This window comes from Chelonia mydas, chromosome 6 (genome assembly GCF_015237465.2).
Source record: "Chelonia mydas isolate rCheMyd1 chromosome 6, rCheMyd1.pri.v2, whole genome shotgun sequence".
Taxonomy (NCBI): domain Eukaryota; kingdom Metazoa; phylum Chordata; order Testudines; family Cheloniidae; genus Chelonia; species Chelonia mydas.
In genome coordinates this window covers 121,830,867-121,848,264 of record NC_051246.2, presented here as the reverse complement: position 1 = coordinate 121,848,264, position 17,398 = coordinate 121,830,867, and the positions used below count along the sequence as shown (strand labels likewise).

The following is a 17,398-nucleotide window of genomic DNA, read 5'->3' as shown; positions in this document are numbered from 1 at the left end:
TGCCCTTGAAAATCTCCCCCTACACTGTGAGAGGGATTTATGGTCAAGTGTAGTACCTGAAATTAGTTTTTAACAATAACTGTTTCAAGTTGACTGTGTCCTTTTAACTCTAAGACATATTTGAGACTAAAGTTGTTTTTGATTTAGTAAATTTGTAGCACACCCGCAGCTCACTTTTACATTCATAAAGTTTTGGCTAATCTTAATTTGTTAGAGAAAGTAGATATAGTCGAAGGTACAATTATCCACCATTAGTACTTCCTCTCCTGCCTCACTTCCCAAGGTGGGGGATGTGAGGAGAGACTCATCTACCGTGTCATTGTGGGCATTCCCATCCTTTACTACAGCCACATCCTCAGTCACTATTGAGCTATTTTATCTTTATCATGAAGACAAAGCAATGTATGTATTCCAGAATTAAGTGCAGGGCGCAACCTTGGCTTGCAGAGCTATAATCTCCCCAAAGAGCAGCCACCGCCCTTCACCAACACCCATTTTGCACTAGCAGGCAGCACTGAAATCATTTTCACTAATATAGCAAATTAAGATAATTCCCAACCCCAGACTACAGAACCCTGTCGTCAAACCTCTGTAGGGTTTATTTTTTATTTATTTATTTTTTTAAACAGTACTGTTTTGGTCAACAGTCTGGGAAAAGCAAAATGACCCAGGGAGCGGAGGAGGGAAATCAAAGATGTGTCAAGAAAAACAGTGACCTCCATAGGTTTGACAAATATAAGTCTAAATGGCAATTTAGAAAACAGCACTGCAAATTAATCTTTTGGGAAATCTTTTTCTTTACTACCAGTTTTCACAGTAACTACCAAGATGTCTTAGTTGCACTGATGCGTCTTATTTCTAAGCTAAAAATATTTTATAACATCTTTAGTTATGCGAGATGAAAAATATTGGAAGGGTACAGGAATTCTTTCTGCAAGAGGTGCAGCTGGGAGAACACTGGTTATCTAGAGGTAAGGACATAAGCATGGGCTCTTGTCAACAGCTGCGCAGGATATGTGTTACGGTTGGTTTGTTTTTCACATAAATTGCCTTGAAATGCTCAGCTGAAGTCAAGGTGCAGTATCATTTTAGCACACACAAACTAAATTGTTTTGTCAGACCTCAAGCACATTGTACATGCAAAAGTCAGGCACTGTCTGCTCCACCTTATTTCAAGATGGTGGATAATATGAGGCTTGATGCTGATAGGAATTCCTACACTTGAAAGTAGGCGGGGAAGGAGGCAAAGGGAAATTAGATTTGGAGAATTAGAAATTGTTACTGGATTACAAAGGGTTAAAAGGTTTTTAAAGCAATGTCGAGAGGGGTTATAGCAGGCCTGAAAGTGAGTAACTAAAGAAGATTCCTATACATCCCAACCTTCTTCTCCTTCACCTTTCTCACTGCACCCTCCACCCCAAAGAGCTTTCCCCAAAAGATACAAACCCTGGCACTAGCCCAGTCACTTAAAATTACTCCTCCTTTGTTCTGCCTAATTCAGGTAGCCCCTCCATCAAGCATTTATGGAAACTTGGGTTTCTGAATAAATGAACACTTTTGCAGAAGGGGGTCTACTTTCCTCAAATACTTGTCTTTTCATTGGAAAACAACACAAAGGGTGGAGGAGCGGACAGTTTTTTTTGGGGGGGGGGGGGGAACGGTATGAAAAGTAACATTTGGCGGGGGGGGGAATGTTTTCCAATCAACTCTAAAATTTAGTTAAAAATATGAATTTGCTTCAGGAGACCATAAGAAGAGCGTGGAGCACCTCACTAATGCTATTTCAGTGTGTGCACAGCCACATCAGCTACTGCAGGTCTTGCACAATACACTACCACCACAAGTCTTTGAGATGCTTATGCGGAGAGTACCATATGCAAAACAAGTACGTACACTTTAAAAAAGTTAAAGAGGAAACTATTGGTGTTACGTGTGCTGGACACTATCTAGTCAGCAATATACATTGAAATAGATTGGGAGCTTGCAGTTTGTTTTGTAGAGAACCATTGTTTGTACAGTAAACGGTTGCACAACTGTATCTCAATTTTTAGAACTTGTCATTGATTTTCTGCACTTTCGAACTCTGGTTCCTGTGGCTGCTGAGGTAAATTGTTTAAGCCATGAATTGTCAGGAAAGGGTAATATTTAATAAGAAAGGAACCAATACAGAAGGCTCAAGCTGGAATGATTATGAAAAAAGAGACTGAGCAGTATCTCTCTGCCTTTACGCTTCTAAAGAGTATTGGATTGAATACCGATAATTACTGGAATTTCAACTCAGTTCTTTAAGAGGACATGCCTGAAACTAAAGTTTGCACCAAATGGAATTTAGCAGCCAGATTGCTTCGTACAGTGGTTCTCAACCAGGGGTACACATACCCCTGGGGGTACTCAGAAGCCTTCCAAGGGGCATATCAACTCATTTAGATTTTTGCCTAGTTTTACAACAGGCTGCATAAAAAGCACTAGCAAAGTTAGTACAAACTAAAATTTCATATACAATGATTTGTTTATACTGCTCGGTAAACAATACACTGAAATGTTAATACAATATTTGTATTGCAATAGATTTTTTATAATTATATGGTAAAATGAGAAAGCAATTTTTAAGTAATAGTGTGCTGTGACACTTTTGTATTTTTATGTCTGATTTTGTTAATTTTTAAGTGAGGTGAAACTTGAGGGTACACAAGACAAATCAGACTCTTGAAAGAGGTACAGTAGTTACTCCTGGTGGAATTCTGTGCCAAAAAAAATAAAAATTCTGCATATTTTATTTGTAAAAATAATACAATATAATCACACCAGTTTCAATTATTTTTGGTAGTTTATTTCAAAATACCTCTCAGCAAGTATGTCTGTAACAATACAGACAACAAAAAAGATTCAGGAAATGTTTTTTGACAAGTAGATTCCTTACAAGGTATATTAATACAGAACTCTTCAGTAATAATTCATTTAAACTACAAGACAGAACCATATTTCCCGCACCCCTCAGAAGCAGTGCAAAGGCTTGGGGGAGTCAGGGGTAATGGAGGAGCTGAGGGAGAGGGAAGTAAAGTACTGGTAAGGAGCCTGGGTATGAACTTAAAGGGTTGTTGGGTATGGGTGGGAAAAGCATGGAACAGGTTTTTGCGGGGTGGGAAGGGATTGTTAAGAAGCTTCCCCCATGCAGATCCTGGCTGACTCCTAGTTTCTCCTATTCAGTCAGGCACATCTGCCCCTGTCCCCATGTGTGTCTGTGCCCTCACCCAGCCACTCCCCTGTCTTGTCTCCCTATACCTCTTCCCCCATCCCATGCATCGCTGTACACCCACCCAGCCACCCTGTGTCCCTGTACCTCCTCCCCATGCCCTTGTGTCTCTGTGCCCCCACGCAGCCACTCCCCTGTACCTATGTAGCTCTGCACCTCCCTTTCCCCTGTGGCCATGCCTCCACTCCCATTCAGCCCCTGCCCCAGTCTCTCCTCCCCCACTAGCCCTTATGAGCCCCAGTCTGACCCCCTCAGAATTCCATACTGTCTGTCTCCCCATAGCTCCTGTCTCCTGACCTGGCATGACCAGCGCTGCGAAGAAGGCAGCTCTTTCTCTTCCCCCTCTGGCAGGGAGCTGCAGCTTTGTTCTATCACCACAGCGCCCTCTGGTGGGCAAAAGGCAGAACTACAGCGACATTTTGGCAGAAGCTTTTTTCTGCGCAAAAAATTAGAAATCTGAGGGGCTCATTAATTATGCACGCAGCGGTGCAAAATTCCCCCAGGAGTAAGTAGTCTGGAAAGGTTGAGAGCCACTGGCTTAGTAGATACCTTTTTATTTACCAGTTAAAGTGAAAATAAAATTGAGTCTGCCAGATCTTATTCACAGTAATACATCACAGTGGTTGTATATAACTGAACAAAGCACAGACCATGTCTGTTTTCTACTCCATTCAGAATAAGGCTATTTGATAATGAAATACCAATAAACTGTCATACTACTGCATTAACAATCAGATTCAAGAATTATATTCACTGTAATAAAACGATGTCAAAGAACCATTGTTTCCACTACCTTGAAAACACGAACATTTAATTTTCATAAATGCTCATGTTTTATCTCAGCGCTTATCAGCAGAAGATGTCATCTTGTGAGCACCTCATATATTCTACTGGCATTCCCTTATGCTGGGTAGCCTAGTAGTATTGAAAGAATAAGTCATGTATCATGTAATAAACATGAGATTAAGAGTAACCTTTGGATTACTTCTTTCCTGTGGGGGAAGTATGCAGTAGTAGTTCTGGCAGTGAATGCTGCTAATTAACATGCTCCTGTGCCACTCACGTAGGGGGAAAAAAAAAAGTAGGCCAAAATCAACATTGAGATAAACTGGTAGAACTTTGAAATCAATGGAGTTGTGCCAACTTGCATGTGTTTTTTTTATAGCAACTGTCTGCCCTCATACCATAAAGGCAAGTGCTACAGACTCATAGAAATATAGGGCTGGAGTAAAGAAGTCACTAAGTCCAGCCCCCTCTGCTGAGGCAGGCCCAAGTAAACCTAGACCATCACTGACAGGTGTTTATCCAACTTATTTTTAAAAACCTTTCATGATGGGAATTCAACCACCTCTCTTGGAAGCCTATTCCAGGACTTAACTACCCTAATAGTTAGAAAGTTTTTTAATATCTGACCTAAATCTCCCTTGCTGCAGATTAAGACAAATATTTCTTGTCCTACCCTTCAGTAGACACGGAGAACAATCCATCACCATCCTCTTGCTAACAGCCCTTTACATATTTGAAGACTTATCAGGTCCCTGCTCAGTCTTCTTTTCTCAAAGACTAAACATGCCCAGTTTTTTTAACCTTTCGTCAGAAGTCAGGTTTTCTAAACCTTGTATTATTTTCGTTACTCTCCTTTGGACTCTCTCCAATTTGTCCACATCTTCCCTGAAGTGTGATACCCAGAATTGGACACAGTACTCCAACTGAGGCCCCACCAGTGCAGAGTAGAGCAGGACAGTTACCTTCTGTATCTTACATACGACAGTCCTGTTAATAAAACAAGCACGATGTTAGCCTTTTTTTGCAACCGTATCACAGTATTGACTAATTCAGTTTATTATCCAGTATAACTATGACAGCGAATCATTGACATCTACTCGTTGAGTATGGTCTTTCAACCACTTGTGTAACCACGCTATAGTAAAATTTCATTTAGACAATGTTTCCCTAGTTTGCTTATGAGAATGGGATATGGAACTCTATCAAGAGCCTTACTAAAATCAAGATACATCACATCTACTGCTCCCCGCCATCCATTAGGCCAGTAATCTTGTCAAAAAAGGAAATTAGGTTGGTTTGGCATGATTTGTTCTTGACAAATCCATGCTGACTATTCCTTATAGCCGTATTATCCTATGACAGCCGTTTGCCCTGGGGAGCATAGGGGAAGACTGCTGGTTAGGGAAGGCGCTTGCTCTAGCCATTCTCGAATGGGCGAGAAGATGAGAGAAGGAGATAACAAATGCTTTCTCAGAATAAAAAGAAATAACTATTCACATGTCCCTAGCTGATGGGGTAATTAGTCACTAACTCTTATCTGTTTGTCAGCGACTTCAAGCAGCACTGAATGAGCAGGACTGTGCAGAAGATGAGAAGGAATGAGAGATGGCAACAATGTTAAGGCAGGACTCTAGCCATCTAGCCTATAAACCCTTGTTTGGAAAGAAAATACATACAAAACTGCACAGTTTCCATTTATTGTACTTTGATTAAATAAAAACATTTTGAAGACATTTTTGTATATATTTCTGTACAGCACTTTTTGCATTAAAATTAATAGTCGTAGTGGAAGAAACAAAAAAATGGTCCTCTCCCTCCCTTGCCCCCAATGTAGTGACCAGCATAACCAGTCTGCAGGCCTCTGGAAATGGTTGTATCAACATTATTCCATTGCACAGTAAAAAAGGACCACAGAAACAGACTCTGTTCGCCAGCAGGCCATTACCAACTCTTGGTAGAGTCCATAATTGTTTCCCCAATGGTTTCCACGTGCCAAACGGTCTCTGAAACTCTGCTGTGAGCTGGTGGACACACCCACAACAGAACACCTCCACTTGTAATCCAGCAAACGTTGGCACTGCTTTAAAGCAAGGTTGGAATAGAATTCTCTTTTGTTTAACGAGGTTGCCCAAGAAGTCCTGCTTTGGCAGCTAGAGCTTCATTCTGCTGAATATGATACTCCTGAAATCTCATGGATATCCTCTGCGTCATTTTTAAATATTTCTGTAGGCAGTGTTCTGAGCACGTCATCTACAGGAAAAAGGAGACACAGAAGGACCACAACAGTGATTAAAGGAAAAACTGACCGAAGACAGTTTATGATGGCATATGACTAGGTGAATACACTCGTGTCCTATGCTTATGCTTATGCTGCCTTTAGCCCCATGATCACTGCCCAGCCTGTTCCTGATGGGAAAAAAATGTCAAGTTTAGTTTTCAAGGAAAATATGAAAAGCTGAGTTTTCTTTTGGCATTCATTCCAATGGAAAACTACCCTAGAGAATCTTTTAAAAATGAAAGAAGTCATTATGTCTCCCTTATCCCTACGATCCTCTGAAATAAAATCTATAGTCTCCTACCTTATGGCAAAGGCCAATATTACATCAGTCGCTATTTCTTTAAATTCTGTTTGACTCACCTTCTGCCCATGGCAGCCAAATGTGGCCTAGTATATCCCCTGTTTATCCTAGGCTTCCATTGGGATCCCTCCAACTAACTGTATCTACCACTTATGGTGTGTACTCAGAGAACTTTTCCTAGGGCTGCTGAAATTATTCTTGTCATTCTGTGGCTCAGTTGGCTGGGATGGTAGTAAAAGTACTATGCCCATTCCATGTTCTGCACTGCATCACTTTTGCAAAATTGGTTTTACCAATCTACAGCAGGTTTCCAAAGCTATTCCTGGGTCAGTGTTGCACATGTTAGACAGCTAGCACGTCCCTACAGCCCACTGCTTCCTGCAGCTCCCATTGGCCGGGAACGACGAATCGCGGCCATTGGGTGCTGCGGGGGGCCGTGCCTGCGGACGGTCAACGTAAACAAAATGTCTCGCGGTCCACCTTTGGATTACCCTGATTGGCCACATGCCGAAGGTTGCTGACCCCTGCATTATATGATGCTCCCAAACTAGCTGTCATTATCAAAAATGAACTGATAGTTACAGTGAAAGCATACTAAACTTAGAAACAAAGGGAACAGGACCAGTTTGCATCATTACCGATAAACTAGGAGTTGTTTTGATCATGTTTAGAATTTAGAAATGGGGAAAGGAGGTCTAAACTGTTGTTGTCTGGACATCAGCTACCTGGTAAAACCTGTTGAGCAGGAGTGAACTCTAGCTAAATAACTACAATGAGGGAGCCTGGAACAGCTCCAAACCATCGCTCCCAGAGGGTGTAGTATTCAGGGGATGGTGCCTTGGGAAGGGTAGACTTGCACTAGGGGTTGTTGTGTGGAAAAGTGATCAAAGATGAATTTTAAAAAAATTGTGGCATTGCTCACAGGAGATTCCTGGAAGCTTTTGATTTTTACTTAATATGAAACTAAAACTTGAATAGGAACGTATGAAGTGCCATACCAGATCAGACCAGTGGTCCATCTAATACAGTATCCTGTTTCCAATAGTGGCCAGTGCCAGATGCTTCCCAAGAAGGTGCAAGAAACCCTGTAATGGACAATTACATAATAAACTGTCCATAAAGAAAGTTTCTCCCTAATCCCCATCGGTTAATGATTAGCTCATGTCCTGCAGCATGGGGGCCCCTTTACAGAGTACAAAAGAAAAATGGCTAGCTACAGGTTGCTGTTTATATCCAAAAATCTTAAAAGACTCTACAGGCATGATCCATCAGGATTCTCACCAGCAGACCAGCAGAACTCCCATTAAGAAGTTTTATCCTTGAGTGGTAGCAGGATAAGGTACAAGCCTGACCTTCCCAAGGCACTGGATGTCACATCATCCCTGCAGGCTATAAATGTTGCCTCCAAAACATTTCAGTCAGTTCCTTTAATTGCACAGGAGGTGAACCACCCGTATGGCTAAAACAATTCAAAATGATTCATGCTTTAAAAATGCCTCCAAAAATACACAAACAGTGCAAGATGGGAAACACTCTCCAAAGAGGATGATACCAAACTCTGAGGGAAGTGAGTGAGCATTTTCCAGGAGATTCTCTCTTTGGAGAAGTAGATTACAGGTGGGTAATTTTCCCTTTCCAAAGAATTCTCATTCTTATAGAGTAAGAGGCTCTACGAATGCCCCAGAACAAAATATGTTGTTGCTGCTTATTGCAGCATTACAAGGCCAATGCCAGCACCGAAAACAGGGAGGCTATCTGCATATATGTGAAGAAAAGGAGGAAGATACTGCCTTCCAAGGTCTGATGTGCAATGTCCTGTAAAGCGCCGGGCATGCACTTAGTCCTGCAACTACAAGCCTCAGGGGTCAAAATTTTTCAAAAGCTGTGATGTGGGAGATCTATTGTTTGCATGCAAGGGAGCTAAGATGAAAGAGCGAGAATCTAATCAGAATGACATCTGCACAGAAACAGAACCACAAATATATCATTGTCTCTTCAGTTAACATTTCTCACCTGCAGGCTGCATACATACTGAAGAGCTATAACCTCTTGTAGGTTAGTTTAACTAATTTTTGATTGGATCAAAACTTTCAAAGCTGCTTATCAAATTCAAACATCATCATACAGCATTTCCACAAAAGAGAAACCCAAAACACACAACAAGGGCATACCTCTTCTGATTTAACCTCCCTGCTAGTGAAATCTTTCACACAATCCAGGAAACAGGTTTCTGTAAGTTTATTGTATGTCCCAAGAAACTCCTTGAACTGTAACAAATTGAACAGACATTCAATATTAAAAGAAAAGAAGACATTTTCAAACTTTTCCCACGTACAGTTTGCAATAGCTGCATGTACCATTCAGTGATATTAACAGAACAGACTACTCATTTAAAGTGACAAGTCACCAGAGGTAATTTAGTATCAATTCAATAACATCATTTGATGCTGACAGCTACTGTTCACCTAGATCAGATACTGTTCCATGCCTCTTGATTTGCTGATGATTAAAATAATGAAATCTTGGCTACCTTAATACTGTTCCCAATTCATAAAAGAAGTTAAGATACAACTCAGGCAACATTTTACTTGGTAATTAACGGGGGGGGGGGGGGGGGGGGGGGAAGGGGAAGAGCTGCATTTCATATATGCATGCTAATAACTTCCCTCCTTTGAAAATAAAATGCTGAAACCTCTTGAAACTAGCTTCCATAAAACTCCATTGCTAAGCTTCAGTCTGTTGAGGAAATGCAAGCTTCTCAAAACCATCATTTATTAATACAGTACAGCATCTTACCTGTTTGATCTGATCAGATTCTGATATTTGCCCAGCCATATTCTATTGGTCTGCAATCAGCCACCTAATTTTAAGATAACATTTGTGTCATAATTCACACCAAAACATATATACAAGAAATATAACATTTGAAGGCTGAATAAAACTCTGCCCCTTCTGTAAGCGTAGCCAGACATAACTGTGGTTTCAAAGAAACAAGAATAAGTGGCTACTGGGTCTTAAGTTCCCAGCATGATCTGCATCTAACAAAATACTACAAGGACAGGCTTACATGTGATTTAAAGGAACAGCTTCTGGTTAAATTTGGCTCAAATTTTACATCTTATAAAAATAAAGTTTTATAAAATCTAAAACCAATAGAAATGATGCTATGATTTGTAAAGTTCCAATTGAAATAGTTTGCTGGTTTTGGGTTTTTTTTTAGCAGCCCCCTGCAATGGCTATAACGGAAGAGTCTTGTTTTAATAATCTAATTTCTTACCTATTACAAATAACCCCTTTATGAGTGACATGACTCTCATTGACAGTATCCATTTAAATGGAAGCTATCAAGTTGAAATGTAGTCAGTTAAAAAAAAAAAATGTCCAACATAGGGTCAGATACCACTCCTTTTCAAGTCCCCCTGCCAGTTTTTGTAATTACATTTTTCTATTTCAAATAATAGAGAAGAGCAATATTAAAGAAAGATCCAAACAGGTGAAACACATTACAGAGAAAACAGAAAAACTAGCTACAAGTAAAGAGCTGTCAAATACACAAAGTAAAACGGGGGGCGGGGGGAGGAAGAGACCTCTAGTTACCTTTCAGTTACAGCAACACTTGGCTAAAAGAAACAGCACTCTATAGTATTCTAAATCGATTAAATTAATTCCACCCCCACCACTTCTTAGAAAGCAGCTCATGTTTTTAAAACATTTATTGTTTTAGTCATTAGAAAAACAGTAAAACGACAAATACTTGTGCCAGTGAATCTAGTGAGTTAAATATAAGGGATTATGAAGAAGAAATAAAAATAGTATTAAAAAAGAAATGAACAACAAGTGAGGAAAAGTGAAAGCATGAATACTAATGGAGTCTATGAAGAAAGAATTTAAGAAGGGATCTTCAAAGACAAAGAAATTCCTTATACAGTGTGGTAAACAAGTTAAGACTTGAGACTTTCTAGGAGAGAATAGTTCTGGTGTCTGCAATTCAAGAAGGATGTTGGTAAATTGGAGAGGGTTCACAGAAGAGCCACAAGAATCATTAAAGGATTAGTAAACATGCCTTGTAGTGGACTCAAGGAGCTCAACCTATTTAATTTAAAAAGAAGATTAAGAGGTGACTTGATCAGTCTCTAAATACCTACATGGGGGACAAATATTTGACAATGGACTTTTCAATCCTGCAGAGAAAGGTATAACATGATCCACTGGCTGCAAGTTGAAGCTAGACAAATTGAGACTGGAAAACACAGTGTAAATTTTCAACACTGAGGGTAATTAACCATTCAAACAGTTTACCAAGGGACATGGTGGATTCTCCATCACTGGCAACTTTTAAATGAAGATTGGATGTTTTTCTAAATATGCTCTTGGAATTATTTTAGGGAAGTTCTATGGCTGTGATCATCTAGTCTGGCTTCCTGTATAACACAATAGTCCCTTCTGGCCTTGGAATTGATGAATCTATGTATACTGAAAGCTGTTGACTTCCTTCCCCCAATTTATACATGGCCTGAGGCTCACTGCTACCCCTCGGTGAAATTAACATTAAAAATTGAAAAATCAAATGCAGTAATACTATAAGCAAATTACACACACAAAGTTCTCACTAAATCCTCTCCACTCACACCTCTTCTGACAGGGCTCAAGTAAACAGATGAACTTTGCAGCATGTCCTAAGATCAACACTCTGAGGTGGTCTATGCTTAGAAGTTTTGCCAACATAATTGTTTTGGTAAGGGATGGAATTTTTTTGCCACATAGTTGTGCCAGTAAAAGCCCTAGTGGAGATGCAGCTATATGAGGTGTTTTTTTACTGGTATAGCTTATTTTTGTTCCTGCTACAGTTGCATCTACACTAGAGGGGTTTTGCCCCTTTAAACTAGTGAAAGTGGCAAAATTTTAACTGCAGATGAGGCCTCTGGATCAGGCATACCAAGGCTGGTGTGGTGGTGGGAAGAAAGAAAAGGAAAGTGAATTCCAGGGTCAAAGGCTCACCGCTGAGAACATTCTACCCCAGGCCCCCAACGTACAAATCTGAGAACTGTTAGCTCAAGTGTCTGAGTAGATCTCAGCCGTCAGTGTTGAGCATGGGAGAAGAAGCGCTCTCAGATACCAAGAAACCAAACCAAAGGGCTCTATAGATTAGAACCTTGACTTGCACCTGAAAACAAATTAGAAGCTAGTATGAATGTAATATGTTCTCTATGTAAAACTTCACTAAGAAAGTGGACTGTATTCTACATTACCTTAAATCTGATCATTAGGTAAAGGTGTTTAAAAAAATAATCTAAACTGGAGATGGCACACACAGATAGATGGTGCCATCTGCATCAGATAGGAATGAGTGCAACTGCCTAGCCGAGCACAAGTTTAAAGAGTGAAAATCTAAAAATCGATCATGGCATATCACCTAAAAGCTGGCTGCTTAACAATGAGCAATACCAAACTGAGCTTTATTAAAAGCACATGCCTGGGGTGGAGGGTACAAGGTATATATTTGGAGCCACCTTCAGGCTAGTAAAGTCAGAACCAAGGTAGCTCATTATCAGGGAGTGTTAAAGCCCCACCGTGAAACAGAAAACTCCTGTGTCCCCACCAGGGTGTAAAAAGCTAATGGCCTCAACTCCCAGCACTGCCTCTTCCCCACATTTTGTATTCCGTTTATCTTTTTTTAATTTAATTAGACTTGATGGCCTGCCATTTTGTCACTTATTTAATGAGATTAGAACTGATGATTTAGTAAACTGAAGTTCCAGAAAACCTTTGCAGCTGTACTTAAGAAATAACTTTCCTTTAGAATTTAACACAACAGCACTGTCTGACTGTAAATGTCTTTGAAGCACAAATCTGTTGCCCTTACTTTTATGCCTTCCATACTGTGGGCAGTACATTAATATGGCTCTACTGCATGTCTTCAGTGGCTGTCACTGCTAGTTGGCCTCATACCTCCAAAATATACTGTCTGGTATATTAAGGTATGTTTACATTATATATCATATCTGGTTCTAGTTGTTGTTCACATCTGGTCTTTGAGACTAAAGGAAGAATGATAAAATAAGCCATTTCTGCCTGAATTTTAGAATCTGTCTGAAGTGTTAGTCACGGCAATAATGGCTAAACTTCTTATGTGGCAGCTCAAAGCACTCAGAACGTGTCAGGTGCAACTCTTGTACTAGCCCAGCCTCAAGATGGTAGAGGACTGCTTTGGGCTAAACATGACCGAAAAACTAGGTGCTGTGTTTTTTTAACATGAGTAACCTCAGGGGAAGGCAGATAGCCAATATATAAACAACTACACACAAGGCTGCATATGGTTAGACTACACAGCAGCATGCCCCGAGTGCCCTGGACCACCAGGGATGTGCAAATACCTAGGATAATATCACTTGTTAAAATGCTACAGAGTTGCTATTAACATTTTCAATATATCAAAAGCCATTTTCAGTGGTTTTATTAAATGTAAGAACAAAAATAGTTGAGAGTTAAAAGCTTTGTACTGTTAAGTGTAAAAGCTTTCCTTCCCCTATGATCCCCTTTCCAAAGGTAACAGACCTTGAGCCTGTTAGATCCTAATGCCTGTACAACATGGCATTCCCAGCCTCTCCAGCTTTGCTTTAGAAACTGAAAAATGTTCTAAAGTTCCCTTCTGTGGGCTGCCACTCCCATTGCCATGGAAACAGCTGATCTCCAGGTAATCATAGCTTTAAGAAACCTGCTTTCTTTTTATAAAAACAGTGATTAGGTTAAAGCTTCCCAGCCAGAGCTGAGCCAATCATTTCTCTGTTTCCATGGCATGGGAGCAGCAGCAAGCACCACAGTTGTCAGAACTTCTCTAAAATTTCACAAGCGTGGGAATCCAATTTTCCTAGCTGTATATAGGGCCTTTAGGAGGCAATAGGCTCCTGAGCACAACTGTTCTGAGTAATTTACTTGGCTGAAACATTTGATTCTCATTACTGTCAGACTGGGACTGTGTGGCTAAAATCCCGGCAGTGCTGATGGATGTGAGCTATTATATGTGAAATGTGCAGAAATTTACAGTGTCATGAGGAGGCTAATTGTTCACCAAGATAATCAGCATCAGTGGCCATTACCTAATCTAGAGATTTGAAATCACTGGGAGCTGGATGGACCCACTAGTCTATTCTTCTGTATGAAGCCAAATAACAGTTTTGACAGACTATATAATCATGGCTTGTTATGAAGGTCCAGCATTAGAGCAAGCTCCAACTTACCTGAATTTATGTTACCCCTGGAACTACCACATAGTACCTTTAGGTCCATCAGTAACACTTCTGTAACCGGCCCACTGCAGGAGTGGAGAGGGTTCATTGTAAATGTATATATTTTTCATGGAGGGGAAGACTGGGGAGAAGACGACTGTCAAATCACAGAAGTGTGTTAAAATTGGACAGTCTGGGAAGTAAGGATCATGCAGTTAAGAGTTGTCATGCTGGAGCTGAATTTAAGAACTTGTTTTTAATCCGTTGAGGTATAGCTTCAGAAATGCTTTTATTGAACCTAATCAAAGTACAACTACACAGAAAACCAGTAGGACAGAGAGTAATTCACACTAAAATTAAACCAAGGCTGTGACAACACAAGACCCAGGAAATTCTGTGTTAAATGTTGGTGTACTTTAGGTCTTCCAACAGTAGGCCCAACTAACACATCAAAGAAACGGCTTTGGAGCTCCCTCTTGTGCTTGAGTCAGGGCACATGTCATCTGTACCTTTGAATTACTTTGTATTGTTTTATTTCAAACTTTTGTCATGCTCTTAATGTAGTTACCATGCATAAAATATTTTTATTCTACATAATTCACAAATTATACTCAGATGCTGCATGGATCATGAATTACAATCCAGTGCACACGGTCAATGGGCCAGATTCAGCCCTGAAGTAAGGTCCATTAAGGAGCTGTGCATGATTTCTTCCACTGAAGTTCAATAAGTTCAGAGCTGAATTTGGCTTAGTGAGGCTGAATGTTAGAGATCTATTAGAAACATCTTGAACAAATTCTAAGCATATACAATGTCATTTAAAAAAATGTAACAGCTCCTCTGCTTTTTCCCTTGGGTGGTCTCCAATCAAAGTACTGACCAGGCCTGACCTCACCTGATCTGGTGATCTGATGAGGTCACAGCCCTAGGTGGAAAAGCTTCAGGTAAGGCAGATTTATCTTAATCCCTTCTTCCTGATATTTCACTGTGTCCTTCAGGTCTCACCTTCACCATTGATTTCTTTGTGTTCACTGAGCCAAATTCCAGCCTGATACAAGTGGATAAAATGCCAATGAAGTCTGTGCAGACAGGTGAAAGGACTCTGAATTTGGCCCATTTTTCCATCCCATTCCCAATTAGTTATTCCATACATTTATTATCTTTTGTGTGAAGTAGTTGTTCTGCCTGGAATTCCCTATTTGCTCCTAGCTTTGAAATTGCATCCTTTCATTTCTGAATCTCTTACCAGGGTAATATCAAATATATCAATCCCTTTTATGAATTTTGAAAGCCTGTCTCAGGTCACCTTGAAGTCTCTTCTCTTGCATCAAGAATAAGTCCAACAGACTAACTTTTCCTCATAACTTACATTCTTCAGACAGACTATTTTTTGGCCCTGCTGAACCCTGCATCTCCTTCAAATGCAATAATAGGCTTACTGTTGCGGAGTAACAAGTATCGATCAATGCAGACATCTTACACATTACTTTTTTGCTTCCGACCTTGAGCTGATTATATTAGTAACATTTTTTTTATGCCCTCAGCTACCATAGTCCTAATACACTAGATGCCCAGATTTCTCCAGAAGGGATAAACAGGTAGTGTGGTGTAGACATAAAAACTATTCTGATACATGGCTGTATTGTGGAAAAAGGCTGCTGCATGGATGCATCTCCTCCATGTTTGTTGTCAATGAGTCTCATGAAAGTATGTTACAAACTGGTTACAAAAACAGTTGTAATTGTGGAGTGCCTAAACGAGAACTGTAAATAAGGATTGTGAAGATGCAAGGAGGACTGATAACACAAATTATGAAAATCCATTCTTAAAGTATTGTATAGAGAACCATCGTGGCCTAGTGGATAAAGCACAGGACTTGGAACTCAGAAGACCTGGGTTCTATTTTCAGCTCTGCCACTACATTGCTGGGTGGTCTTGGGCAAATCGTTTTACATCCCTGTTTCCCTCAGTTTCCCTGTCTGTAAAACAGGGACAAAAATACTCTGACCTTCTTTGTACTTTGAGATCTATGGATGAAAATCACAATGTAAGAGCTAGATATTAGTAAGAACAGCAGTATAAAGCCATAGCAGGGCCTGGTCAAGTAGAGATCTAATATCTGAGATAGTCTATTGCTATAGATATTTAAGGGTTGACATATTCTTCCTAAAGTAGCCAATCTATGAGCTCTTTGAATTACAATCTGAATGTTTTATTTAGTGGAAGGAGACAGCAAATTTCTCAAATGGAAGAGAAAACATTTTCCTTCATTTTTTTTTTTTTTACTTAGGTTGTTTTTACCCAATTCCCTAAAATTAAACACACGTTATCATAGACACAGACTCACAGACTTTAAGGTCAGAAGGGACCATCATGATCATCTTCTAGTCTGATCTCCTTCACGTTGCAGGCCACACCCTCACTCACTCACTCCTGACATATGGAATGCTATATGGATTTTTTTTAGGAAATTATTAAAATGTACCATAAAAGTAAATAACCATGAGATAACTACTGTATTTTGGAGAAGTTCTCTGGGCTGTAGTCATAAAGGAGGTCAGACTAGATGATCACAGTGGTCCCTTTTGGCCTTGGAGTACATGACCTTGATAGTAAATTATTACAACGCTCTTACACTTGTACACCTATCTTGGGATATCACATTTCTTTCCATGCTACTGGGAGGGCCTCAAAGCCCTGGTGCACCAAGGACCCGCCTATCCTTAGCCTCTGGAAAATAACAGTCTAGTGTCCACTGGGCCCTAATACTTTGGTCTAATGTTGAGTGTAGCGTGTGGGTGTTGTTGGTGGCCTATGATATATAGGAGGTCAGGCTAAATGATGGAGTGGTGCCTTCTGGCCTTAAACTCTATGACCATGACTACATTTACACCAATTCTTCAAAACGCTAAATCTATTTGAGGGTTTTAGATCACTCCTGTAGCACCTGCCACATAAAATTGCTATCCGCAGCAAAGTCTCTCGTGGTCCCTATGGAGTCTTTGTTGCTTCTCCCTTTTCAGGCTGAAAATCTGATCTCCTCTGAAGGTTTCTGCCAGAGCCCGATCCCCTGGGCAGCCAGTCTGTTCCCTCGGTGACATGAGTCGCCATGAGCCATACACTGGGCCGCAGCCACGTTAGGGGAAGGAAGGTCACTGCCTGGGAGTCCCAGCGGAGAGCCCGAGCCACCACCTGGTGCCAAGGACACGCGAGGAGGGGGCGATGGAGAGCGAGCCCGGCAGCGCCCTGAGCCTCCCCAAGGACCGACAGCCCTGCCCTGACCCAGCCCGCCCCGGGGAAACTGAGGCACGGGCTCCCACCCCAGTCACACAAACAGGGCCAAGGATGGAACCCAGGAGTCCTGACAGCCAGGCCGGCCCCCCTACTCACCCGCTCCGCGCCCAGCGCCTCTCAACACGTGGGGGAACCGGCAGCCTCAGCTCCTCCTTCCGCCCCGCAAATTCGCTACGTTTCACCCCACCTCACTCCGCGTGGACACGAATCGGCACATAGGGATCCGCTGATAGATTTACCTTGGCCCGCGGCACCGGGTG

At 40.9% G+C, this 17,398-nt stretch overlaps 2 protein-coding genes across 5 annotated transcripts in view; one reads left to right on the top strand and one right to left on the bottom strand.

Annotated features, from left to right (window-relative positions):
• Positions 1–5,772, top strand: part of TOMM20L (translocase of outer mitochondrial membrane 20 like) — a 19,850-nt gene extending 14,078 nt beyond the window's left edge. For both annotated transcript variants that reach the window (XM_037901184.1, XM_037901183.2), the window contains exons 3-5: positions 890–971; positions 1,743–1,885; positions 5,588–5,772. In XM_037901184.1, coding sequence (XP_037757112.1) covers positions 890–971; positions 1,743–1,885; positions 5,588–5,641 — 279 coding nt within the window. In that variant the 3' untranslated portion in view covers positions 5,642–5,772. The remainder of the gene's footprint in view (positions 1–889; positions 972–1,742; positions 1,886–5,587) is intronic.
• Positions 4,588–17,398, bottom strand: TIMM9 (translocase of inner mitochondrial membrane 9). Of its 3 annotated transcripts, none has more exons than XR_005225634.2 (5): positions 17,235–17,377; positions 9,415–9,478; positions 8,790–8,885; positions 5,985–6,289; positions 4,588–5,026 (listed from the first exon to the last, which is right to left on the bottom strand). XR_005225634.2 is itself a non-coding variant. In XM_037901185.2 (5 exons), the coding sequence occupies exons 3-5, from the start codon at positions 9,451–9,453 to the stop codon at positions 6,155–6,157; spliced, it is 270 nt and encodes an 89-aa protein (XP_037757113.1). In that variant the 5' UTR covers positions 9,454–9,478; positions 13,857–13,930; positions 17,235–17,344; the 3' UTR covers positions 5,905–6,154. The 3 variants fall into 3 exon arrangements, 2 of the variants coding, with proteins under 2 accessions (XP_037757113.1, XP_007065382.1); XM_037901185.2 differs by lacking the exon at positions 4,588–5,026 and adding an exon at positions 13,857–13,930 and having other exon boundaries at positions 5,905–6,289; positions 17,235–17,344; XM_007065320.4 differs by lacking the exon at positions 4,588–5,026 and having other exon boundaries at positions 5,905–6,289; positions 17,235–17,398.

Coding starts and splice junctions, on each gene's coding strand:
- TIMM9 (XM_007065320.4), bottom strand. CDS start 9,453: ATGGCTGGGCAAATATCAGAATCTGATCAGATCAAACAG. Junction 8,886..9,414: donor AATCTGATCAGATCAAACAG/GTAAGATGCTGT, acceptor AATTTGTTACAG/TTCAAGGAGTTTCTTGGGAC. Junction 6,290..8,789: donor GGGAGGTTAAATCAGAAGAG/GTATGCCCTTGT, acceptor TTTTTCCTGTAG/ATGACGTGCTCAGAACACTG.